Raw genomic sequence first — 27,115 nt, forward strand, 5'->3', positions numbered from 1 at the left:
TGAAAATATAATTTTTCAATTTAATAAATGTTATGTCAATATAAATAACATTAAAATCAATAATTAAAGTTTATAAGGGAGAGATTTACCGTTATAAATTAAAGTTTAGATACCTTATTGTTACATGTACTAAGTTAAGATATCGTTTGTATAATTTATCCTAAAGATGAGGAGTTCAACTTGTTTAGCCAAAGAGGAAAACTGTACACGCAACAAATGGTTACAACATAAAACATTATATCATGAATTGATTCATTTTCTGTAAATCTAAGACAACATTCTATAGAAGAAAGAATAAAGGGAGGGGGAATCTCTCACTTTTTCTACCCTTTCATACCTCGCTTCTCTATAAATTAGCAAGTATCTCAACTTCTAAGAAGAGGCAGAAATTTTCAGCCTTATGATATTGGCCTCTTATTGCTATTGAGGCGAAGAACCTCATTTACTAGCTTCTCTGGTAATTCTTTTCTAGTCTGCAAAATGGGAATCAAAAGAGAGCCAAGCTTAGATCGCAAAATGCGCACCAAGAAATGATGTTATAGATTGAAGACTCCAAAAAGCTAACCTGAAAGTGTCTCATGTGCAGTATCGGTTCACATCCAACATCTGCAATTGATCTTCCGCTGGGAGTTTGCACTTTAAATCGCTCAGCCTCATATGCCACAATGGCATTTTTCTCATCAGGCAGGTGCTGGCAAACTTCTATAAGGGAATTAAGAGAGTTCATCTGGCAGATCACAGCAGATATCATATTAGAGGCCTAACTTTAGGCATAAAATTCCTCAGGGAATTAAGATAGCATTCACAGGTCCATATAAAAATGAAAGAGTGCTTCCTTCAGAATGCCAACTGGAAACACTAGAATGTTAACTGAAAATTGATAATAGTAAGTTCTTTTGTTTAAAACTGGGGTGTGTACGAAACTTCATAGCCCAGATGGAATCCTCCAATTCAAGTAATGCAATTCAACTCTGTATTTGTGAACAAATAGAGAGTTGAGAAAATTACACCTCATTTAACTTCGAGAATAAAGACCACAAGAAAGCAAACTGGTTGATGTTTTTTGGATGATTGTTTCAATTCGGAAATTATAATGCATCACAAATATTACTGAAAAAAGTGCACAAGCTACCACATTATTTTATGACTTTTATTCCCCTTCTTTTCTTTGCAAAGTTGAAAAAAATAATGCTCCACACAAGCATTAAAAAAAGATAAAATATATGAAAGAAGCTTACGACAGCCCATCCAACACAAGTTTCTATAAATTCCAGGTGTCATTCTCTGTTCCATGTGTCTTTTCACAGATCTTTTGTAAAGTGATCAATTCATATTGATAATTGAAGACAGTTTATGCATCAACTTTTTTTTTTAATCATGAAAAATTCCACATGCATACTTTGGCATATAGTGGATTAATTTAAGCATCCATCCGCAAAACTATTGCAAATGCATGAAACTGAGACAATGAACAAATTGGACGCATTAACTTGAATGTATTGACAATTAACAAAATTTATGCAGTCAGTGAACTAACAAGAATATACTAACCTTCATATATGGACAGGAAGCACAGCCACCATGAATAGAACATCCCTCCCCACTAGTAACTCCTGGAACAACAGGTAACATGAAGTCCCCTGTGTTTACTGATTTTAGACCAGGAGATGAATTTGGTGATGTTCTTGTTATCGAGTCTGATGAGACGGGAAAAACAATTTCAACATTAATTTTGGCATCCCCAGAAGACTTTGCAGAACCTAACAAACGCTGAACTGCAGCAACAATTGCAGTGATCATTCCTGATTCTGTTCCTAAAACAAATTGGAGATGATCATTGACATTTCTATCTAGTGCCTCTTGAACTCTCTGCTTTATAAAATCTAATATGTTTTGGGTGGAACCGACAACACCCATTCCTCTCCTCTTGGCTTCCATTGCCAAGGAAAACATTTCTCCAGGGACCTCAAGGTGAGCAGTTAGGAAAGCATCACAATACATATCATTTATCTTATCAACAACTTCATTTCCAAAGAGATGATGAACAATACAAGTTCCATCCTGACACAAAAACACCATATCATCAATAAATTTAGAATACAAGACAGCAGTAGGGCATTAACCTAGAGAAAATAAAGGGAGAAAAAGATTCCTTAGCCATTCACGGCTTGATAATAGAGCAGAAACAATTAAGATAAAAAAAAATGCTGGACCTTAAAACAGACGATTACAGTGACAATATTTGAAGGACAGGACTGAAGAAGCAACCGCCAAAGTAAATATTGTAAAGACAACAACATCATGTCCCAAGTACATCTGCCAGACATATATTCTTGCATATTTCACTGATAACATGTACTTTTCAGCTGCAGTGTCACTATGTAGCAACAAATTAAATCCAAATTCACATTCAGCAACTTAGAAAATTTTATATTTGCATTGCTGCATCATATCCTACATCCTGAAACTACTATATGAGCAGAACACAGTACAATAAACAATGACTAAATCAATGACAAAACCAGACTTCAGTGGGTGCATTGGACAAATAACTTCCCCAATAACGTCCACGGTCCACTCCATATGTTGTATAAACAATGCACAATATATTTAATTCCATCCTACCTCAGCTGAAATTGAAAAGAGAGATCACCTGATAATAATGCAAGCGAGGTAGCAATGCTTTTATGGTGTCTCTATTATGTGCCGCATGTACTTCTGCAATTTCCTCATCTGTCATCATTGTCATTCGTTGAAACAATTTTGCAATATTGGCACCCATGTATGAATCAGGCCCATACCACACATTTAAATCTGGAATTTGAGCAAAAGCCTGTGGATAAGGGAAAAAAGGGAACCCCATGATTAAACGCTTCACACCACAGTACCACACAATATGCTGACCTGAGACAATTCTAATACTACTTACCTGCAGGATAGTTTGCACAACGTTAGAAGAAGTACAGGTTATTGTAGGCACAAGCTCATGAGCATAAGCTTTTGTCTCAAGTGAAGTATTTATGTAAACAACATGCAAAGAATGCGGAGACCCAGAAGCTGCCTCAAGATAATTCATATAAGCAGGGCTAGAAGCAGCATCTGCCAAAGAACAACCAATGCGCTCTTTTGACATCCTATAAACACCAACCTGAAGTTAAATGTCACAGGGAAACAAAGTTAAGAACCATTTAAATGGCATTTGGCATCAGAAGAGTTAAAGCTACATTAGAATTTAATCTAATATGTGTATAAAAGTATAAAGGTGGACATATTAGTTAAAGAATTTTCCTTTTAGCATCTAAATTTACCACCAAAACAAACTCTTTATTATCAGAGCCCTTAACTATTAAGAATAAGTCAAGAGAGAAAAATTAAATATAAGGGGCTCCCATAATTAGTGGGATAGCGCCAGCATTTCATTTTCATTTTTATCATTCGCATCTAATATGTCGCGCATCATCAACATAGGAGACATAAAATGAAAAAAAAAATGGCATACCTCTGCAAAGCCAGCTTGATCAAGAATTGCACGCACATTTTCCGACATAAAATCTACACCCAAGACTGTTATGAATTTGCATCCAGCTTTAGCCATCTTTACAGCACTATCTGCCATGACCAATGAATCAGATATATGGATGTGAGGCCAATGCTTCTGTGCAGCAGTTAAGACTCCTTGAACTTCAGGGTCCATGTAAAAGTGGGCAACAACACCAATTTTCTTCTCCTTTAGCAAGTTGACAAGTTCGTGAACCTTGGACTCATCTGGTAACAAATATCTTGCCTGTGAAAGGGAACAAAATGCTCTAGTAAATGCAAATGAAATGGAATCCCACAATGTTAGGAGGGAAAAAAATCTTCCAATTTTTTAACACATGGTATCCAACTAAATTTTTGCAAACAAAAAGCACAATTCTATTGGTTCTATAATCATGATCACACTAAAGCAATGCAAATTAGGGTCTATTTGGATAGGACGAGCGAGGTGCCAGTAACGAAAGGGCAAGAGTGAGAAAGGTTAAAAGAGGAAAAGGGTAAAAAGAATTATAATAAAAAAAAAAATTAATAAGGAGGTAAAGAAAAATAATATATATATATATATTTTTTAATATTCGAGAAAAAAAAAATTAGAGCATATAAATAAAAATTATTATAATTTTTATTTTTTTATCTTTAGCCCTTTTTACAGCTTATTGTTGTAGAAAAAATTAAGATTTAAGAAATAAAAAAAGATTAAAAAAAAAAGTAAAATTTACCCTTATTTAACCCTCCCTCCCCCTTGTACAAACAGACCGTAAAGACTTCATTGCTAACCTGGGCTTCGGCGTAGCTTCCCTTGGCTTGAATACCCTTTGAAGTGATAATCAATGAAGGAAATGGATCGAAAGGCTTCTTCCCTTCCCTTTCCGCTATCAATTTCTTCGTCCTCTTCTGCATACTCACCAACACATTATGCCAAGTATTCGCTCTCGACCTCTCGCCGCCAGGCAACCCCACGTTCAGCGCCACCAAATCCTCTGTCTTGAAGCTCAACACCTCTTCGGGTGCCGCCCCATCCAGCACCGATAACAAACAAGCACATAACCCTCGTGTAATCTCCGAATCGCTGTCAGCTAAAAATCTTATCTTTCCACAGGGATCAAGCTGAGCATCGAGCCAGACTCGGGCCGTGCAGCCCATGACCCGATTGGAGTCAATACGGGACGAGTCCGGAAAAGGAGGGAGAAGAGAGGCATAGTGAAGGACTCGTTTCACTCGGTAGATTGATTCGGGGAGGGATTGGAATTCGTTTATCAGATGGTGCAGCTTACCAGCCACAAGGTCAGTGGCAGGCGAAGGAGAGAAAGCAACAGCAGAGCACGAAAATCGAGAAACGTTAGGGTTATCAGAAGAATTGGATTTGGAATCCGAGCGGATGCAATTAAGGGACGTAAAGGAGAAGGAAGGATATTGGGTTTTGTGGGCAAAGAACCTACGCTTAGGCGTAGTGTTTGGGGAGACAGAGAAAAGAGAAGAATAGTAGGAAGAGGCTTTCATGGAGATGGTTGCAGAGAACTCCATGGAAGAGGTGAAGTCCACAGACAAAGACGGAGAGAATAGATTGAAGTGGATTCGCCTAAACGTGCGTGTATGCGGTGTCGGTTTGGGAAAATTTGGATGGATGTGGAGAAAAGAAAACACACAGCCTCCTTTTAAAAGGGTAAATGATACTGTGAGAATTTATGCTACGTTCGGATTGGTGGAAACTAAGGGAGAAGGAAAATTATGAATAATATTTTTCTTGTCTTGTTTGAAAGTGCGGAAAATTGAAAAGTAAGAAAAATAAGAATGAATAATAATAAATAGGTATTATTATTATTTTTTTTTATAAAAAGTAGATGATAAATAAATAAGATTATTTTTTATTTTTATAATTATTTATTTTAATTTTAAATAAAAAAATAAATTAAATATTTTATTATTTAAAAAGGAATTTTCTATTTTCCTCTCTAATATCTAATTAGAGAGAAGAAAATAATTTTTACACTATTTTTATTTATTATTTATTTTTTTTTCTTATTTTTTTTTAATAAAATTTTTAAACATAATTTCAACGATATGTAATAATAAAATATATGTAAATTTTAATATATAATATAAAATTTTTAATTTTTAATTTAAGTAATATAAAGTCTTCTTATAATTTTTTAAATAATTAATTTTTAAATTATTTATATTGATGTGATATTTTAAATTAAAAAAAATTATATTTTTATATAATTAATAGTTTTAGTAAATAAATTTAAGGTGATTAAAGTATTGATTTGTCCAATTTAAATCATTGAGCTATGAGTAAATTGAGAAAAAAATTTAAAATTTTTTAGATAAATATTAAATTAATAGAAAGAAAATATAATTTTAATTTGACATATATTAAATCAACAAAAATAATTTAAAAATTAGCTATGTGGTGTTACTAAATTTTATGTACTCAAATTAAATTAAAGATTAAATATTTTATGCTACAAATTAAAGTTTAAGTATAATATTTTTATATACTCAATTTGAGGTAACTATCTTTATAATTTACCATTTTAAAAAGGATAGACTGGAGGAGGTGGTCTGAGAACAGGGAATCTGGAAAATTAAGTTGACGCCACTCACTTAGCATACACAGTAAAAAATTATATCAATAAACTTAAAAAATTATATGTTGATATATTTAATTGAAATTTGAAAAATGCTCATAATTATTTATATATATATAAAGACAATGTTTATATGCAAGATGATAATTTTAAACTTAATTGACCATGTGGTATATAAAATTAATCATTTAAATTAGAATTGCTAAAACTATTATTTAAAATAACTCAAATGGTATAGATAATTTTATATTAATAGTTAGTTTATAAATATGCATGGTGTGCTGAATTGATTACCAACAGAAAGTGGGTCGTTGGAGGAAACTTCATGGAAGGAAGAAGGAAAAATTTGTGTAGAAATTGAATACTGCTCGCAACTTGACTCGTGGTGTGGCTGTATGGAGACGATGCTAATGGTCCAGAACCAAAGGAAAGTGGTTTGTGCCCTTTCTCTGCTCCCAAGTTCCAACTTCAATAATCATCTTTACAAATTCGTGGGCTGCTTGGAAGTCGTATCAAATTTAACTAAAAATTAAGCAGATAATTGATTTAATCCAATTGAATTGGATCTTTTTCTTTAAAAATACGAAGGAAATAACGAATTATAAAGCTTTATTTTCTTTATTTTTAAATAAATATTTGATGATTGAATTACTAGTTTAATGATTATTTGATTGATTCTCATTTAAAAATTGAATTAAAATAGGTAAATACAATAACGGTCCTGGCTTTGCAGGAATTGACCAGAAAACAACCCAGAGTTTGCCATCTGTTCATCCCTTAGTCCTCTACAGGCGGATGAATGAGCAGTGCAGGAAAACAAAGGGTCGTATTTCTGTTGCAATTATTGTTAAAAAAAATATTTTTAAATATATTAATTAAAAAATAATTAAAAATTAAATTTAATTAATTTTAATAATAAAAGTATTATAATAATAAAATTATTTTTTTTAAAATTATTTATTTTAATAACTAAAATAATACTTCTATCTAAAAAAGTAATTATAATATTTTAAACTCAATACTAAACGAATTAAAAAATTTATTAGATGTTCAAATTTTTTATTTTTATTTTTATCATAAAAAAATTATTTAATACACTCAGTCAACGTATATTCTCCCCTTAAATATATAGTTTCACTTTTCTAAAATAAAAAAGAAAAAAAAAATATATATATATATATATGTATTTTATGATTATTTTATTTTATTTTCACATAAAATTACCTTTTTATAGAAAATAAAAAAAATTCACATAAAATTTATTTCATAATATTTTTAGAAATTAATTTTTTTTCTTTAAAATAATTAATTATAAAAAAGTAAAGTTTATTATTAAAAAAACATATTAATATTACATATACTCATATATTTTTAAAAAATATCATTTTTTGAAAGTAATATAAGGCGCCATTGATCTTTCTTTCCAATAGAATTAGCACAAAATTTGGAAATCAAGACATGCAACAGCTTAAAATAAAGATTTGATCACGAGATTTCGAGCTTTATACAGTCAGGATCCAACTGAAATTACTAAATTATCTAATCACGAGATCTTTTAAATTTATTACTAAATTAAAATAAATCTCGTAATGATATTTTTAAAAATTAAGAGTTTGTTTAATATTATTATTAAAATTATTATTTAAAAAAATATTTTTCTAAATATGCTAATTATAATATATTAAAAGTAAATTTAAAATTAAATTTAATATGTTTTAGTTATAAGAATTTTAAAATGTTTTTTTTTCAAACTATTTTTTTCTTTTTACTTTTGAAAAATACTTTTTTTCTTCAAAGTCTTAATACCAACCCGATATAGTCGGATTAAATGTGACACTCAAGGCGTTAGATGACCTTTTAAACATGGAAGATACAATAGTTAAGAAAGAATCATGTCCGAACTCTTCATTTATTTAAAAATATATGAAAAGTGTAAATTGAAATTTAGGATTAATTTTCTTATAAAAATTAAACGCAAAAATTTTTTTGATTTATATACTATGAAAAAAAAATTGACATAAGGATATAAAAATATTTTGTATGTTCATTTTGAATTTTTATAGGAGATTAGAGCCTATAAAATATATATTTACGACAAACGGAAATGCATCTCTATGTTTTTCAAGTTAAATTTATAAATTTTGTTAAAATATTTGTTGGAAAAGAAAATGAAAAGTTGAATTAAAATTAAGAATTTAATATTCATAATAAAGACAAAGAAGTAAAAAAAAAATAACTTTGTAATAATGAGGAAAAGGTAGAGAGAAAAAAAAAAAAAAAAATATATATATATATATATATATATATTTAAAGTAAGAAAGAAAAATTAAAATTTAATTATCTTATTTTTGTTTTGTAAAAAGAAAAAGTAGAAAAATAGTTGTTTGAAAAAACTCAAAACATATTTTTAAACATTTTGTTTTTTGTCCAAATTGAGAGGAAAACATTTTTTTTTTCTATGCCATTCTATTTTAATATTTAATTTCAAATTAAAAATATGCATAATTAAAATATTTATTTAACTACATAGAGCAAAACTTAAATTTGATGTGAGAATAAATTGTAATTCAACTAATATAATTTTATTGTAAATAAATTATATTATAAATAACTATAGTGAATTTAAAAATTATTTGACTGTAGAATTATATTATATCATACTATTTAATATAGTTATTTTTAGTAAATTTTATTTATTAAACATGAACATAATAAAAAAATATAATAATTTTCTCTCATTATTTTTTTTATCAAAATAAGACTTTTTTTTATTCTATATAAAAAATTTGTAAATAAAATAATAATTTTCCTTTTCAAGGGAATTTTACTTTCTACTTTCTTTTGCTTAATTTTTTTTTTTTTATAAAAAAGACCCTTAAAGGTAAAAAAATAAATAAAATAATTTACATAACAAATAAATATTATTTTGCACTTACTTTATAGTTATGTTATAAACTCTTCAATTTTTTACCCTAAAAATACTACTTCCTACTAATTTAAATCTGCATTGTTCTTAATTCTATGGAAAAAATATATATATAAATTAAAAATGACATGCATAACTAATTCTCTTCAATATTATACATCAAATACATCTTAAACTAACAATATAATTCATTCTTCAATATATATTTTTTTTTATTTTGAAAATCTATCTCAACATATTAGTTTGTTATTTTAATAACAAATATATGATAATATCATTTTAAAATTAACATATAAATATTAATTATTGTTCAAAGTGTCTATTCATGTGCATTTCCTGATACCCTATTATGGATTCTGAGGAAGCTGCTCAGAATGTCTTTACATATTGACAAAGATGGTCATCTCAACTTTGTGAGGCTTGAGGGTCTGTGCGACAGAAGCAACCGTTATCTTGTGTTTTGAGTTTGCTGAGAATGGTAGCTTACGGAACTACTTGTCAAACATAAAATTGGATGGACAAGAAGGCTGCAGATTGCGTTTGATCTAACAGAAGCCCTTCCTTCACTATCTGCATCAATCCACATCGCCAGCCTTTGTCCATCTTAACGTAAACAGAAGACGTATTTGCATTGGTGCCCGTTTTGCTTGAGTTGGTATCAACAGAACTACAGAAGTTCTCTTTTATTTGAGGCCTGCTGAATTCTGACATTATTTAAAATTAAAATTTATTAGTATTTGAAAAATTATTTTAATGTGACTGTAAAATAATTTTCCTAAACTATTTGTGTTATTTTCTCTTAAACAAATGAAAAAGGGAAAATGATGAACAGCGACCGTCAGTCTGTGATTGGGCATTAAAAGTCTAGGCAATTGAAAAACCTGGAAAATTTTCAAAATAAAAGGGCCCCTCTTCATCAAGTTGACGTTGGACTCTTCTGCTCAGTAGGCTCAACTGCCTCAAAGTTTCGTAAAAGCTGAATTTGTCCAACTTATACAAGCAAAGCAGCAGGGAAAAAAAAATAATTGATGTTGATCTGGGGTTTAAATTCCCATTATACTTAATACACTAATTCAGCCAACACTTTTACTGTTCCTAAGGAACAGTAAAAGTACGCTTTTACCACCAGCTAATACGTGCACACTTGATACAGGTTAGATTGACTTTTTCTTTTTTTTTTTTTAATTTTTTTTATCAGAAGCCTTTATTTTCCTATTGTTTCTTTTTGAAAAATGTCATCGTACACAAATGTATATGAATTAATTGTCCACATGAAAATATTTTCATGTCCACATTCTAATAATAAATTAAGGTGACATTTATGAATAAATGAATACATTTATTATTAAAAAAATGATGGCAAGAAAAATTAATACTAATAAATATTTTTAATGCTGAATATCATAACACTGCATAAATATTAATAATTTTTTATTCTAAGTATTATTAATTTATTTATTCAAAAGCACCATCTTTTTTTAATTTATAAATTAGCTTTTTTAGTCAAAAGATGTTAAGTATAAAAAATAAAAAAGAAATGACATTGAAATAACTTTTTAATAATCGAGTTTGTTTTATAATTATATATAAAATTAATAATTTTAATTTTAATAATTTTACACTTTAAAAAAGAATTATAAAAGAGGAGGGTTGCGGTAGGTGACAACCAGCGTAAAAATTTCGTCACACCCTATGATATGGATTCAAATGATATAAACGTTGGGGCGTCCTCTACTAACGACGCGCTACATCGGAGCCCGGGTGTAGTGATAAATATGCAAGGGTGTAGGGCGTTCACCGAAAGCGACGCGCCATGCCGGCGCCCAGGTGTGGTGTTAAGTGAGCAAGGGTTCCCACATTATGGACGGGTGTGGGTAAAGAAGTTAGTCCATAGGACAGATAGTAGAACAAATAGTGGAACAGAACACAAGATAGACATAGAAAACAATAGAAGATATCATAGAAGGAGACCAATTAGGAAGGAGCAGGATAGGAGGAGGATCAGGGTTGGTACTTGGAATGTTGGATCACTTACAGGAAAATTAATGGAGCTTGTGGATACCTTGGAAAGGAGAAGGGTGAATATTGCTTGCATTCAGGAGACTAAATGGGTAGGGGAGAAAAGTAAGGAAGTGGGTAATTCAGGGTACAAACTGTGGTTTACCGGAAAGGAGAGAAATAAGAACGGAGTGGGTATAATCATAGACAGAACATTGAAAGACGCAGTAGTAGCTGTGAAAAGAGTAGGAGATAGAATTATACTAGTAAAGCTAGTACTAGAAGGAGAAACAATAAATATAGTTAGTGCTTATGCCCCACAAATAGGACTAGACAGTGAGAGTAAACAAAGGTTTTGGAAAGATATGGATGATTTAATGCAAAGCATACCGAATGAAGAGAATGTTTTCATTGGTGGAGATTTGAATGGACATGTAGGAAGTGATAGGCAAGGTTATGAGAATGTTCATGGAGGTTTTGGTTTTGGCAGTCGAAATGAGGAGGGAAAAAACATCCTGGATTTTGCTATGGCATACGACCTAATACTAGCAAATACCTACTTTATAAAAAGAGAGTCACATTTAGTGACTTTCAAAAGTGGGCAACATAGAATCCAAATTGACTTCCTCTTAACCAGGAAAACAAATAGAGCTCTATGCAAGGATTGCAAGGTCATTCCAGGAGAGGCTTTAACAAGTCAAGATAGGTTGGTGGTCTTGGATGTCAAGTTTAGGAACAATTCAAGTAAGGTCAGAAGAAATAGTGTAGCTCGAACAAAGTGGTGGGAGTTCAAAGGAGTAAAGCAAGTGGAGTTCAAAAATGAGCTTCTCGAGTCCGAAGTATGGAAGCTAGATATGGAGGCCAATGATATGTGGATACAGATGGCATCAAAGATTAGAGAAGTAGCTAGAAAAGTACTTGGAGAGTCTAAAGGACATGGACCACCATCAAAAGAGAGATGGTGGTGGAATGAGGAAGTACAAAAGGCAGTGAAGAGAAAAAGGGAATGGTATAAGAAATTACCTAAATGTGATAATAATGAGGCATATGAACAGTACAAGATAGCAAAGAAAGAGGCAAAAAAGGCAGTTAGTCAAGCAAGAGTATAGGCCTTTGAAAAGTTATATGAGAAACTTGGAACTAAAGAAGGGGAGAAAGATATTTATAGATTAGCAAGGAGTAGAGAAAAGAAATGTCAAGATCTCAATCAAGTTAGATACATTAAGGATAAAGAAGGAAAAATGTTGGTGAAAGATGAAGACATTAAAGAAAGATGGAGAAATTATTTTAATGATCTCTTTAATAATAGTCAAAATGGAAATAGCTTGAATATAGATTATAGAATAATAGAAAAGAATGTAAATTATACTAGAAGGATTAGATCTTTAGAAGTAAAGGAAGCACTTAAGAGAATGAAAGTGGGTAAAACCTGTGGACCCGATGAAATACCAATTGAAGTGTGGAAGTATTTGGGAGATATGGGAGTGGCATGGTTAACTAAATTGTTTAATAAGATTCTAAACTCAAAGAAAATGCCTGATGAATGGAGGAAGAGTATTTTAGTACCTATTTTTAAAAATAAGGGAGACATACAGAGTTGCTCAAACTATAGGGGAATTAAACTCATGAGCCATACTATGAAGTTGTGGGAGAGAGTTGTGGAGCATCGACTACGTCATGATACTTCCATCTCTCTCAATCAATTTGGTTTCATGCCCGGTCGTTCAACTATGGAAGCGATCTTTCTCATTAGAAGCTTGATGGAGAAATATAGAGATGGGAAGAAAGATCTACACATGGTTTTTATTGATTTGGAGAAGGCTTATGATAGTGTTCCAAGAGAGGTCTTATGGAATATGTTAGAACAAAAGAGGGTATCTATTAGGTACATACAAGTATTGAAAGATATGTATGAAGGAGCAACTACTATTGTGCGCACAGTGGGAGAGGACACAAGAGATTTTCCGATCTCAATTGGATTACACCAAGGATCAGCCATAAGCCCTTACCTTTTCACATTAGTTTTAGATGAACTGACGAAACATATACAAGAGAGTATTCCTTGGTGCATGATATTTGCGGATGATATTGTTCTGATAGATGAGACACAAAAAGGAGTCAATAGGAAGCTAGAACTTTGGAGAAGTACTCTAGAGTCAAAGGGTTTTAAGTTAAGTAGAACGAAGACAGAATACATGCATTGCAAGTTCAGTGAAGGCCAAACTGGTGATAGGGAAGGAGTTAGTTTGAATGGAGTGGTACTGTCCCAAAGTAATCACTTTAAATATCTAGGCTCAGTCCTTCAAGTAGATGGGGGATGTAAGGAGGATGTTAGTCATAGGATTAAAGCCGGATGGTTGAAGTGGAGACGTGCCACGAGAGTTTTATGTGATCGTAAGATTCCCAATAAATTAAAAGGAAAATTTTACCGTACAGCCATACGACCGGCTATGTTATATGGTAGTGAGTGTTGAGCACTGAAAGAGTCGTATGCATCTAAGATAAGAGTTGCAGAGATGAGAATGTTAAGGTGGATGAGTGGCCATACTAAACTAGATAAAGTCCGTAATGAAAGTATTAGAGAAAAGGTAGGAGTGGTGCCAATTGAAGATAAGTTGAGAGAAGGGAGATTGAGGTGGTTTGGTCATGTGAAGCGTAGACATACGGAGGCTCCAGTTAGACAAGTAGAGCACAATAGGTTAGAGGATAGAAAGAAAAAAAGGGGTAGACCTAAATTGACTTGGAGGAGAGTAGTACAACATGACTTAGAAGCATTACACATTTCTGAGGATTTAACCCAAAATCGTTCAGAGTGGAAAAAGCGAATCCATATAGCCGACCCCAAATTTTTGGGATAAAGGCTTAGTTTGAGTTGAGTTGAGTTGAGAAAAAAGAATTATAAAATAAAAAATGAGATGAATAAAAATAATGTTTTAATTTACACAGATTATTAATTTCATGTATGATTATTTAATTTATTATTATATTTTAATACCATCACTTGATTTTAATTTATTATGACATAAAATTATCTAACTTTTTTATTTTTCTTTGATGAATTCAATATTATCAAATTTTGATAAATGACTTTTTTTTAAGTGTAAAAATGGATTTAAAAAATATTTAGCTAGCATGTAAAAAATTCAGTTAAATTATTTTTATACAAACATATTAAAAAATAGTATTTTCAATGTTTTTAGGAACCATGAGAGTATCACTTTGTTCCTTCCTTCTTAATTACATCTTTACATTTTTACATACGTCAATTATTTAACTCTCATTCTTCAATGCTTTTTATAAATTTTTAATATGAAATATTTCATTATCTAATTAATATAAATAATTTATCTTAATTACGTCTTTAATATGTGAATTCCTCCCATTAGTAAATTAATCTTTGAATGAAATATCATTGAGATTTATAATACGAATGAAATTATAATATTTTCTTATATATTTTTTTTTGAATATTTGGGTTAAAAATATTACATGATTAATTTAAAAATTATTAAAAAAGAAAAACATAATAAAGCATAATAATAGTATATTAATGAAAAAATGTGAAATTTTAAACATTCAAAAATGACTTATTATAAGCGGTTTTTAAAATAAAATTAAAATTTTATTTATATAAGCTTTAATTTAATTATAATAGAGTTTAAATTATATATATATATATATATATATATATATATATATATATATATATATATATATATATTGTGCCAACCTGCTGCAAGGCAAGGATAATCTCACTTGTTAAAATTAAATAAATAAATTATAGACTTTTGTAAACAAGCATTCTCTTCCACAAGAATTACCTCATATTGTAAAAGAGAATATTATTCCTTATATAATTTAAAGTATAATAAGTTAAATGATAAATTTATAAACTATGTTAAATTTAACTAGCAAATTACCTTCTACCAAATATGCCTTCTAGATAACTTAAAGAGAAAGTCATACTTTTTTTAAAAATTAATTTAATAGTGCAAATCCAAATAAAAGATTTTTCATTTTAATAGTGCAACCCAAGGCCTCAATAAAGGGTTTAAAAAGTAAAAAAAAAAATCTTTTATTTGGATTTATTCGAGTAATAGAAAGATCTTGATTCTTTAACAAGTCGCAATGCATCACAGCATGATATTATGCTCAATGAGAAACAAAAAAAAGTAATATTTATTCATCATTCCCGCTTTATAATATTCAATTTGAGGAAAAAAAATAATAATATAAACAAGAGAGTACATAATAATAATAATAATAATAATAATAATAATAATAATAATAATAATACAACAACAAGAAGAACACGATCAAGGAGAATACAATGTTGGTGCAACACGAAGAGGAATTTTCTTATGAACAGTTAGTCCAAAAACTTCAGTCATGTCCAAATCCTCATCAAGCGCTGGCAACTTCCAGTCAAACCAATATAAGAGATTCGCAATCACAAATTCTGCTGAGGCAACCCCAAATGCCATGCCCGGACAACCTCTTCTCCCACCACCAAATGGGAGGAATTGGAAGTTCTGGCCTTTGAAATCAACTGGGTTATTCTCAAATCTCTCTGGTAAAAACTCTTCGGCCCTGTCCCATATTTTGGGGTCTGTTTGAATGGCAAGTAAATTGACATGTACTGTTGTTTTGGGAGGTATTTCATAGCCTCCCAATTCAACAATTTCTGATGTTTCTCTTGGAACCATTAGAGGAGCAGGAGGGTGCAATCTTAAAGCCTCTTTGATTATACATTTCAAGTAGTTCATTTGATCAACATCGGTTGCTTCCACGTTTAATCTCTTTCCTACAATCCTTCTAACCTCTTCTTGGGCTTTTCTCATCACTTTATGATCTTTTATAAGCTCTGCCATCAACCATTCCATCGTAGTTGAAGTTGTATCTGTTCCTCCCACGAACATGTCCTGAAATTGGTAACGAGGTGAAAATTGAAATGCTTTTCATAATATATACATCTTGTGTATTTTTACCTACTCACTATTTTGTAAAACCAAATAACAATATTTTTTTATAAATAAATCAATTTTATTAATAAATTATAAAAAAAAACATAGCACGTAACATCGATCAATCTAAGTGTTTATTTAGCATTAAATTTAGGAGGTTAAAACTATTTTTTAAAATAAAAATATTATTTTAAATGCTATTAAAAAAACAGTTTAAAAAAAATTATTATTTTAGTATTTTTATAATTAAAATTTATTAAATTTAATTTTAAATTATTTTTTAATATTCTCTAACTAGTATATTTAAAAATGTGAATATCAAACAGGTCCTAAATGATTTATTTGATAAAAATATTCTTTATTATGTATCTCCATTAATTTCATTAATTGATTTAAGCCTTTTATGGCGTTTTGCTTTATTTTTAATTTATTTTAAAATTTATTTTACATTCAATTTACTATATAAAATTTTCAATGCACCCGAATGTATACACATTCAATCAATAAAAAAATTATTAAATTATTATTTTAAATAGACCTATCATGAATTTAAGTAAAATCACCATAATTTTATATAATACGTCATGTTTAGATTGCCTAATATAGGTAGGATTCACTCGTTTATTATATACTAATAAGATATTCAAATAAAGTCTTAATAAATTCTCAATTATTTTAATTATTGAATATAAAAAGGATGCAAGAATTTTCGGGGGAAGGAGGAGGGGAGATACCATCAAAACTGCTTTGAGTTTGTCTGGAGTGAGCTGAAAATCAAGCGTGCAATTTTTTTGAAGAGAGAGGAGAATATCCACAAAATCTTTCTTAGCAAGGTGGTGAGGATCATCACTTTCCAAAATTCTATGCTCTTCAATCACCTGATCAAGAAAAGCATCCATCTCTCTGAAAGATAATTTCAACCGAGGAATTAAACCCGTAAGATAATCCATCCATCCCAACAATGGAAACGTGTCCCCAAAACTAAAATCAGTAAATTGCACCATTATCCTTCTCGACAACTCTCCAAACTTACTCTTACCAAATGCCTCATCATCAGCCCTCCTCCCAATAACACATCTGGAAGCTATGTTGTTTGAAACAGAAAGCAACATCTCGCTAAGATTAACGGTTGCTCCTGCAACACATGCACCACGAAGCTTATTCAACAAAATTGCGACTTCTTCTTCCCTTACGAACTGAAACGACTGAACCCTTCTAAGGCTTAGAAGTTCAATAACACCAAGCTTCTTAACTTGTCTCCAGTACTCTCCATAGGGAGCGAATCCGATGTCCAAGCATCCATAGAGGAAGATATTTGCAGCTGTGGTTCTAGGTCGGTTTGAGAATATAATATCATGGGCTTTCATCATTTCTCTGGCTGCCTCAGCAGATGAAACAACGAGAGTCTTAGTGTGGCCCATTTGCAAGAACATTAGAGGCCCGTACTTCTTTGAGAGAGCATGGAAAGAACGATGGGGGAGTTTGCCTTGCTGGTGAAGGTTGCCGATTATGGGTAGCTTTGGTGGGGAAGGAGGTGACTTCTTGTGTTTGCCACCTCCTGTAAACTTATGCCAAAAGAGAAGAAATAACAGGACAAAAAGAGAGAAAAGAGAGGGATTGAACTCTACCACTCTTCCATGCAGTTCTTGCAAAATTTGCTGCAAGAATGGTAGTATAGACATTCGGCCCATTTCCACCATTTCACTTCTGCACAATGAACTAACAATAAGTTGCCTCAATCTTTTTATATAGTAGGCAAAATTAATTTTCACATAAGAACAATTTATGAAGTGGCAAAGGCAAAATTGTCCAGAATATTAAAATAAATTCTTTGAATAGGAAAGGAAATTTAGGTACAGAAATTTATATATATCTTCCATCTCAGATTCTTAGTATATCATCATTATGCTTGTGTGCTGTTAAATGTTAAGGATATATGTTGCATTTAGGTCGTAGGTGATTACGTTTCAGATTTATCCTTCACAAATAATACAAACAAGTTCAAACATCATTCCTTAATTATTGTGAAGTCGAAAGGATCGGCGCCCCATCTGTTATTGTTGTGTCAAAGATTTCGGCTCCTTTTGTCACATATTATCAGCAAAAGACGAGCACCCCAGACTCCAGAATATGGAAATGGAACATAGGTGCGAAGATTGATCATATGAAATCAGCAGAAGAGGCAGAAGGAAGACTAGTGGTAGGCGAAGCAAAACGGCTTCAGGGGTGTCTGAATCGTCAAGTTATGGAAGAGGCAATTCTTGACTTGTAGCCATGGAAGGGAACCATAAATATGTTTCATACGACGGTGACGCAAATCACATTGATGACATGATGAATTGCTAATGCGTAGTGGGAAAAGATGTTCAAAGTGATCGAACCTCTCTCCAAAAGGACTCTCTAAAAAGGCCTTCATTTCTGAGTTGTCCCCGGGGAGGTCTAGCTGTTTTGGCCGTCTGACTGTCCCCTCACCCTTTGTTAAGTTTTTGTGTAGTTTTCTGAGTCTCCTATTTTGGAGGTTTAGTACCCTCTTGGTTGGGAATTTAGTTGGGCTTCTACCTGTTGTCACGACCTGATTCCACAGGCCGGATCGACACTAGAACTTGGGCCAGCATAACGTCTTTGAGGCCTGTAATAAGCCTTACTGTTCCAAAATCCATAACCAGGGTCAAAAACTGAGTCCTAACATGTGAATAAAATAAAACATAATATTACATTCTTATTCGAGTCAATCCAACCAGATAATAAAGTTAGGGGAGCCTAGCTCAACCATGATATCACTATTTACAAATATTTTAAAAAACATAAAAATTTTGCATTTATTAAAACACAAAAACTTAAATTTACATAGTACTTGATAAGATTATTACTGGTGCTAACACATGCGGAGTTCTATATTACAATTTAGAAAATAATAATACAAATAAATAACTGCTAATAAACCTACGAGGAAGAAAGCAGGTTATTCTTAAAAAAAAAAAAACTCCTCCTAAAAAGACTCTTCTTAAAATTCTAGATGCACACTTCTCCATGAATCTGGAGCAGCTCTTATACCAACTTTGTCATTACCCAAATTATGGGCCGAATCGGTATTAGGACTTGAGTTGGAATAAAACCACCAAAGCCCGTAGTAAGCCTAACTATTCTCTAGCCCAATCTTAATGCCCATATCCAAAGCCCATTTTTAAGAAATTAACCGAACAGAGTCCGGCCATAAACTGAACTACCTAGCGGGGAGTTTTTAGCTCACCCAACTTGTTATCACAATATGTATATATATATGAGGAGCTCAGCTCACCCTCACAATTCTCAGTCAATCAATTTAATCAAATGGGAGCTCAGCTCCCTCATCTAAAATACATATTCATATTCATCCCATTCAACCATACATGTATAATATTAAGTTTACAATTTCAAAATAATAATCTTTTACAGTTTCCAAACCAAATAAAATACTCCTAATATATGCGGAGTTCTAGATTTCGAAATAATAACATAAATTATAGATACTGCAACTCTAGACATGTGAGGAAGAAAACATGTTAATCACAAGAAAAAAGACCTCTTGTAACCTGGAAAAATGAGTGAACAGGAGTGAGCATTCGACTCATAGAGTATAATATTGATTTTAGTTACCATTTCTATAACTATTTAGCACTAATGCATCCCTAAGGAATGAAATGCAACACAGATCAACATATTCAACCAAATTCAGATAATATTAACACAAAAAATAATTTGAAGCATTCACACACCTGTGTGTCACATTAATATATATAATATGGGAGCTGATTCCCTAAACAACACTCTTAATCCAATGTCTGCTAGCGAGATTAACTTGAGCCGGATTTTTGCTTAATAATCTAAATGCGGGAGCCAGCAAGATCAATTCAAAGCTGTACTCATTCTGACTTACCACAAAAAGGATCGAGCCTCAAGCGAGATTAGCTCAAGCCGATTTGCCTGTCCTACCCATATCCATTATCAGTACACCACATGAACTCCGACACATGCATACAGCTCTAAATTACTCAAAGGCGACATGCACATCAAAATCATCCAATAATAATGCAACACAAAGTGTGCCTATAATAGCTGAATACATATATTTATAAGTGATGCATGGGCATGCTTTGGATATATGGTAATAATATTGAAATCATAATTAAAATCAATATCTACTCACGGTACTCCAAAAGTCACTATAGCGGCTTGGCGAAAGAGAAAGGCTGACCTGGCTCACCTAAAAATTATATCACAAATTTATCAATATTTACTTAAAACAAAACTTTAAAGAGTCAAAGAACAACTTAAGTTTGGCCGAAAATTCGGCAGAGCTCTCCTTACACCTAGACCCACCCAACCTGTAAAGTGATTCAAATAGCACTTCTAAATGTCATAATTTCATATCCACAACTTAACAATAATACATGGCCCCTCCTAGGCCCTTCAAAACAGGCAAGTCTCACACAGACCAAAAACTCAATTATAAGGTTTAAAATGGACATTTTGCAAAAGTCATTCAAACTAGCTCCAAAAATTCTAAAATTTTGTCATGCGGTTCTTAACAATGCTATAAGCCTATTACAAAAGGAATTATAATTTTTCAAGCACCCAAGAATATTTTAGGAATTTTTATTCGAATCCCAGTGCTAAGTAAATAAGGAAACTTAGAGTTTGGGTTTACTTATGTTGATTCTGACTCTTGGAATGCATCCGATGTGTCTGAAAATGGTAAGGAGGACCGCAATTTTGACTTGATTTCGAAACTGCTCCGACAGCCTATCTGCTTGACCCAAAAATGCAAATCCGAGCATGGGTCAAATTTCTGCGAAATGAAGGTACCTACATAAAGTTCACAACTCCAAAGATTAGAATAAAATTTTTTCCAATTCTTAAATGAGTTTATTTAATTTCGTAAAAATTTTATTCTAACCCATAGTATTGTGGTCTTCGTATATGTACCTTTATTTTGCAGAAATTTGATCGGTGCCTGAATCTACATTTTCGAGCCAGTCAGACAGGTTGTCGTAGCAGTTTCAAAATTAGGTCGAAAACGCAATCCTCTCCACCATTTTCAGATACCTCGGACACATTCCAAATATCAAAATCAACATAGGTAAACCCAAACCCTAAGTTTCCTCATTTACTTAGTAACGGGATTAGAATAAAAATTCATAAAATATTCTTGAGTGATTAGAAAATTATAATTCCTTTTGTAATAGACTTATAGCATTGTTAAGGATCGCGGAACAAAATTTTAGAATTTTTAGAGCTAGTTTGAATAACTTTTGCAAAATGTCCATTTTAAACCTTATAATTGAGTTATTGGTCTATGTGAGGCTTGTTTAGTTTGGAGGGCCTAAGAGAGCTCATGTGTTGTTGAGTTGTGGATGTGAGATTATGACATTTAAAAGTGTTATTTGAATCACTTTACAGGTTGAGTAGGTCCTAGGTATAGGGAGAACTCTGCCTGATTTTTGGCAAAACTTAGGTTGTCCTTTGACTCTTTAAAGTTTTATTTTAAGTAAATATTGATAAATTTGTGATATAATTTTTAGGTAAGCCAGGTCAGCCTTTCTCCTCCGCCCAGCCACCGCAATGAGTTTTGGAGTACTTTGAACAGATATTTATTTTAATTATGATTTCAATATTATTATCATACATACAAAGTATGTCCATGTATCACTTATAAATATATGTATTCAACTATTATAGACATGCTTTATGTTTACATTATTATTGGATGATTTTAATGTGTGTGTTACCTTTGGGTAATTTGGAGCTGTGTGCGTGTATCGGCGTGTGTGCGGTGTACTGGCAATGGATATGAGTAGAACGGGTAAATTAAAATTATTAGTATTTGAAAATTTATTTTAATGTGACTGTAAAATGATTTTCCTAAACTATTTGTGTTATTTTCTCTTAAACAAATGAAAAAGGGTAAATGATGAACAGCGACCGTCAGTCTGTGATTGGGCATTAAAAGTCTAGGCAATTGAAAAACCTGGAAAATTTTCAAAATAAAAGGGCCCCTCTTCATCAAGTTGACGTTGGACTCTTCTGCTCAGTAGGCTCAACTGCCTCAAAGTTTTGTAAAAGCTGAATTTGTCCAACTTATACAAGCAAAGCAGCAGGGAAAAAAAAATAATTGATGTTGATCTGGGGTTTAAATTCCCTTTATACTTAATACACTAATTCAGCCAACACTTTTACTGTTCCTAAGGAACAGTAAAAGTACGCTTTTACCACTAGCTAATACGTGCACACTTGATACAGGTTAGATTGACTTTTTCTTTTTTTTTTTTTTTAATTTTTTTTATCAGAAGCCTTTATTTTCCTATTGTTTCTTTTTGAAAAATGTCATCGTACACAAATGTATATGAATTAATTGTCCACATGATAATATTTTCATGTCCACATTCCAATAATAAATTAAGGTGACATTTATGAATAAATGAATACATTTATTTTTTAAAAAATGATGGTAAGAAAAATTAATACTAATAAATATTTTTAATGCTGAATATCATAACACTGCATAAATATTAATAATTTTTTATTCTAAATATTATTAATTTATTTATTCAAAAACACCATCTTTTTTTAATTTATAAATTAGCTTTTTTAGTCAAAAGATGTTAAGTATAAAAAATAAAAAATAAATGACATTGAAATAACTTTTTAATAATCGAGTTTGTTTTATAATTATATATAAAATTAATAATTTTAATTTTAATAATTTTACACTTTAAAAAAGAATTATAAAATAAAAAATGAGATGAATAAAAATAATATTTTAATTTACACAGATTATTAATTTCATGTATGATTATTTAATTTATTATTATATTTTAATACCATTACTTGATTTTAATTTATTATGACATAAAATTATCTAACTTTTTTATTTTTCTTTGATGAATTCAATATTATCAAATTTTGATAAATGACTTTTTTTTAAGTGTAAAAATGGATTTAAAAAATATTTAGCTAGCATGTAAAAAATTCAGTTAAATTATTTTTATACAAACATATTAAAAAATAGTATTTTCAATGTTTTTAGGAACCATGAGAGTATCACTTTGTTCCTTCCTTCTTAATTACATCTTTACATTTTTACATCTATCAATTATTTCACTCTCATTCTTCAATGCTTTTTATAAATTTTTAATATGAAATATTTCATTATCTAATTAATATAAATAATTTATCTTAATTAAGTCTTTAATATGTGAATTCCTCCGATTAGTAAATTAATCTTTGAATGAAATATCATTGAGATTTATAATACGAATGAAATTATAATATTTTCTTATATATTTTTTTTCAAATATTTGGGTTAAAAATATTACATGATTAATTTAAAAATTATTAAAAAAGAAAAACATAATAAAGCATAATAATAGTATATTAATGAAAAAATGTGAAATTTTAAACATTCAAAAATGACTTATTATAAGCGGTCTTTAAAATAAAATTAAAATTTTATTTATATAAGCTTTAATTTAATTATAATAGAGTTTAAATTATATATATATATATATATATATATATATATTAATGAAAAAATGTGAAATTTTAAACATTCAAAAATGACTTATTATAAGCGGTCTTTAAAATAAAATTAAAATTTTATTTATATAAACTTTAATTTAATTATAATAGAGTTTAAATTATATATATATATTGTGCCAACCTGCTGCAAGGCGCGGATAATCACACTTATTATAAATAAATAAATAAATTATAGACTTTTGTAAACAAACATTCTCTTCCACAAGAATTACCTAATATTGTAAAAGAGAATATTATTCCTTATATAATTTAAAGTATAATAAGTTAAATGATAAATTTATAAATTATGTTAAATTTAACTAGCGAATTACCATCTACCAAATATGCCTTCTAGATAAGTTAAAGAGAAAGTCATACTTTTTTTAAAAATTAATTTAATAGTGCAACCCAAGGCCTCAATAAAGGGTTTAAAAAGTTAAAAAAAAAAAAATCTTTTATTTGGATTTATTCGAGTAATAGAAAGATCTTGGTTCTTTAACAAGTCGCAATGCATCACAGCATGATATTATGCTCAATGAGAAACAAAAAAAGGTAATATTTATTCATCATTCCCGCTTTATAATATTCAATTTGGGGTGTGAAAATTTCGAGGAAAAAAAATATAAACAAGAGAGTACATAATAATAATAATAATAATAATAATAATAATAATAATAATAATAATAATACAACAACAAGAAGAACACGATCAAGGAGAATACAATGTTGGTGCAACACGAAGAGGAATTTTCTTATGAACAGTTAGTCCAAAAACTTCAGTCATGTCCAAATCCTTATCAAGCGCTGGCAACTTCCAGTCAAACCAATATAAGAGATTCGCAATCACAAATTCTGCTGAGGCAACCCCAAATGCCATGCCCGGACAACCTCTTCTCCCACCACCAAATGGGAGGAATTGGAAGTTCTGGCCTTTGAAATCAACTGGGTTATTCTCAAATCTCTCTGGTAAAAACTCTTCGGCCCTGTCCCATATTTTGGGGTCTGTTTGAATGGCAAGTAAATTGACATGTACTGTTGTTTTGGGAGGTATTTCATAGCCTCCCAATTCAACAATTTCTGATGTTTCTCTTGGAACCATTAGAGGAGCAGGAGGGTGCAATCTTAAAGCCTCTTTGATTATACATTTCAAGTAGTTCATTTGATCAACATCGGTTGCTTCCAACTTTAATTTCTTTCCTACAATCCTTCTAACCTCTTCTTGGGCTTTTCTCATCACTTTATGATCTTTTATAAGCTCCGCCATCAACCATTCCATCGTAGTTGAAGTTGTATCTGTTCCTCCCACGAACATGTCCTGAAATTGGTAACGAGGTGAAAATTGAAATGCTTTTCATAATATATACATCTTGTATATTTTTACCTACTCACTATTTTGTAAAACCAAATAATAATATTTTTTTTATATAAATAAATCAATTTTATTAATAAATTATAAAAAAAAACATAGCATGTAACATCGATCAATCTAAGTGTCTATTTGGCATTAAATTTAGGAGGTTAAAACTATTTTTTTAAATAAAAATATTATTTTAAATACCGTTAAAAAAATAGTTTGAAATTTTTATTATTTTAGTGTTTTTATAATTAAAATTTATTAAATTTGATTTTAAATTAATTTTTAATATTCTCTAACTAGTATATTTAAAAAAGTAATTTTCTCAACAATTTTAACAGTAATACCAAACAGTTCCTAAATGATTTATTTGATAGAAATTTTTTAATTATATATCTTCATTAATTTCATTAATTGATTTAAGCCTTTTATTGCGTTTTGCTTTATTTTTAATTTATTTTACATTCAATTTACTATATAAAATTTTCATATGCACCCGAATGTATACACATTCAATCAATAAAAAATTATTAAATTATTATTTTAAATAGACCCTATCATGAATTTAAGTAAAATCACCATAATTTTATATAATTAGTCATGTTTAGATTCCCTAATATAGGTAGGATTCACTTGTTTATTATATACTAATAAGATATTCAAATAAAGACTTAATAAATTCTCAATAATTTTAATTATTGAATATAAAAAGGATGCAAGAATTTTCGGGGGAAGGAGGAGGGGAGATACCATCAAAACTGCTTTGAGTTTGTCAGGAGTGAGCTGAAAATCAAGCGTGCAATTTTTTTGAAGAGAGAGGAGAATATCCACAAAATCTTTCTTAGCAAGGTGGTGAGGATCATCACTTTCCAAAATTCTATGCTCTTCAATCACCTGATCAAGAAAAGCATCCATCTCTCTGAAAGATAATTTCAACCGAGGAATTAAACCCGTAAGATAATCCATCCATCCCAACAATGGAAACGTATCCCCAAAACTAAAATCAGTAAATTGCACCATTATCCTTCTCGACAACTCTCCAAACTTACTCTTACCAAATGCCTCATCATCAGCCCTCCTCCCAATAACACATCTGGAAGCTATGTTGTTTGAAACAGAAAGCAACATCTCGCTAAGATTAACGGTTGCTCCTGCAACACATGCACCACGAAGCTTATCCAACAAAATTGCGACTTCTTCTTCCCTTACGAACTGAAACGACTGAACCCTTCTAAGGCTTAGAAGTTCAATAACACCAAGCTTCTTAACTTGTCTCCAGTACTCTCCATAGGGAGCGAATCCGATGTCCAAGCATCCATAGAGGAAGATATTTGCAGCTGTGGTTCTAGGTCGGTTTGAGAATATAATATCATGGGCTTTCATCATTTCTCTGGCTGCCTCAGCAGATGAAACCACGAGAGTCTTAGTGTGCCCCATTTGCAAGAACATTAGAGGCCCGTACTTCTTTGAGAAAGCATGGAAAGAACGATGGGGGAGTTTGCCTTGCTGGTGAAGGTTGCCGATTATGGGTAGCTTTGGAGGGGAAGGAGGTGACTTCTTGTGTTTGCCACCTCCTGTAAACTTATGCCAAAAGAGAAGAAATAACAGGACAAAAAGAGAGAAAAGAGAGGGATTGAACTCTACCACTCTTCCATGCAGTTCTTGCAAAATTTGCTGCAAGAATGGTAGTATAGATATTCGGCCCATTTCCACCGTTTCACTTCTGCACAATGAACTAACAACAAGTTGCCTCAATCTTTTTATATAGTAGGCAAAATAAATTTTCACATAAGAACAATTTATGAAGCGGCAAAAGCAAAATTGTCCAGAATATTAAAATAAATTCTTTGAATAGGAAAGGAAATTTAGGTACAGAAATTTATATATATCTTCCATCTCAAATTCTTAGTATATCATCATTAGCTTGTGTGCTGTTAAATGTTAAGGATATATGTTGCATTTAGGTCGTAGGTGATTACGTTTCAGATTTATCCTTCACAAATAATACAAACAAGTTCAAACATCATTCCTTAATTATTGTGGAGTCGAAAGGATCGGCGCCCCATCTGTTATTGTTGTGTCAAAGATTTCGGCTCCTTTTGTCACATATTATCAGCAAAAGACAAGAGCACCCCAGACTCCAGAATATGGAAATGGAACATAGGTGCGAAGATTGATCATATGAAAT

The 27,115-nt window shown here is 30.9% G+C and overlaps 3 protein-coding genes across 3 annotated transcripts; all 3 read right to left on the reverse strand.

Moving 5' to 3' along the window:
- Positions 1-217: 217 nt before the first annotated feature.
- On the reverse strand, positions 218-5,292 carry LOC110652169 (quinolinate synthase, chloroplastic). Its single transcript, XM_021807709.2, has 7 exons — positions 4,315-5,292; positions 3,500-3,784; positions 2,930-3,148; positions 2,654-2,833; positions 1,552-2,061; positions 566-727; positions 218-473 (listed from the first exon to the last, which is right to left on the reverse strand). Exons 1-7 carry the CDS (start codon positions 5,059-5,061, stop codon positions 399-401), a joined length of 2,178 nt encoding a protein of 725 aa, XP_021663401.2. The 5' UTR covers positions 5,062-5,292; the 3' UTR covers positions 218-398.
- A 9,921-nt stretch (positions 5,293-15,213) lies between these two features.
- Positions 15,214-17,745, reverse strand: LOC110665602 (cytochrome P450 71A1-like). Its single transcript, XM_021825798.2, has 2 exons — positions 16,751-17,745; positions 15,214-15,974 (listed from the first exon to the last, which is right to left on the reverse strand). Exons 1-2 carry the CDS (start codon positions 17,714-17,716, stop codon positions 15,369-15,371), a joined length of 1,572 nt encoding a protein of 523 aa, XP_021681490.2. The 5' UTR covers positions 17,717-17,745; the 3' UTR covers positions 15,214-15,368.
- A 6,466-nt stretch (positions 17,746-24,211) lies between these two features.
- On the reverse strand, positions 24,212-26,749 carry LOC110665621 (cytochrome P450 71A1-like). Its single transcript, XM_021825819.2, has 2 exons — positions 25,678-26,749; positions 24,212-24,888 (listed from the first exon to the last, which is right to left on the reverse strand). Exons 1-2 carry the CDS (start codon positions 26,632-26,634, stop codon positions 24,283-24,285), a joined length of 1,563 nt encoding a protein of 520 aa, XP_021681511.2. The 5' UTR covers positions 26,635-26,749; the 3' UTR covers positions 24,212-24,282.
- Positions 26,750-27,115: the final 366 nt, after the last annotated feature.

The sequence above is a fragment of the Hevea brasiliensis genome, chromosome 13 (genome assembly GCF_030052815.1).
Source record: "Hevea brasiliensis isolate MT/VB/25A 57/8 chromosome 13, ASM3005281v1, whole genome shotgun sequence".
Classification (NCBI taxonomy): Eukaryota; Viridiplantae; Streptophyta; class Magnoliopsida; order Malpighiales; family Euphorbiaceae; genus Hevea; species Hevea brasiliensis.

Bases quoted from the DNA above. Each gene is read 5' to 3' on its own strand.
- LOC110665621 (XM_021825819.2), bottom strand. From the start codon at position 26,634: ATGGGCCGAATATCTATACTACCATTCTTGCAGCAAATTTTGCAAGAA. The intron at 24,889-25,677 runs GTATCTCCCCTC...TACCAATTTCAG, and splicing joins AACTCAAAGCAGTTTTGATG to GACATGTTCGTGGGAGGAAC.
- LOC110665602 (XM_021825798.2), bottom strand. From the start codon at position 17,716: ATGGTGGAAATGGGCCGAATGTCTATACTACCATTCTTGCAGCAAATT. The intron at 15,975-16,750 runs GTATCTCCCCTC...TACCAATTTCAG, and splicing joins AACTCAAAGCAGTTTTGATG to GACATGTTCGTGGGAGGAAC.
- LOC110652169 (XM_021807709.2), bottom strand. From the start codon at position 5,061: ATGGAGTTCTCTGCAACCATCTCCATGAAAGCCTCTTCCTACTATTCT. The intron at 2,834-2,929 runs GTAAGTAGTATT...CCTTATCCACAG, and splicing joins TTGTGCAAACTATCCTGCAG to GCTTTTGCTCAAATTCCAGA. The intron at 474-565 runs GTTAGCTTTTTG...CCCATTTTGCAG, and splicing joins TGCACATGAGACACTTTCAG to ACTAGAAAAGAATTACCAGA.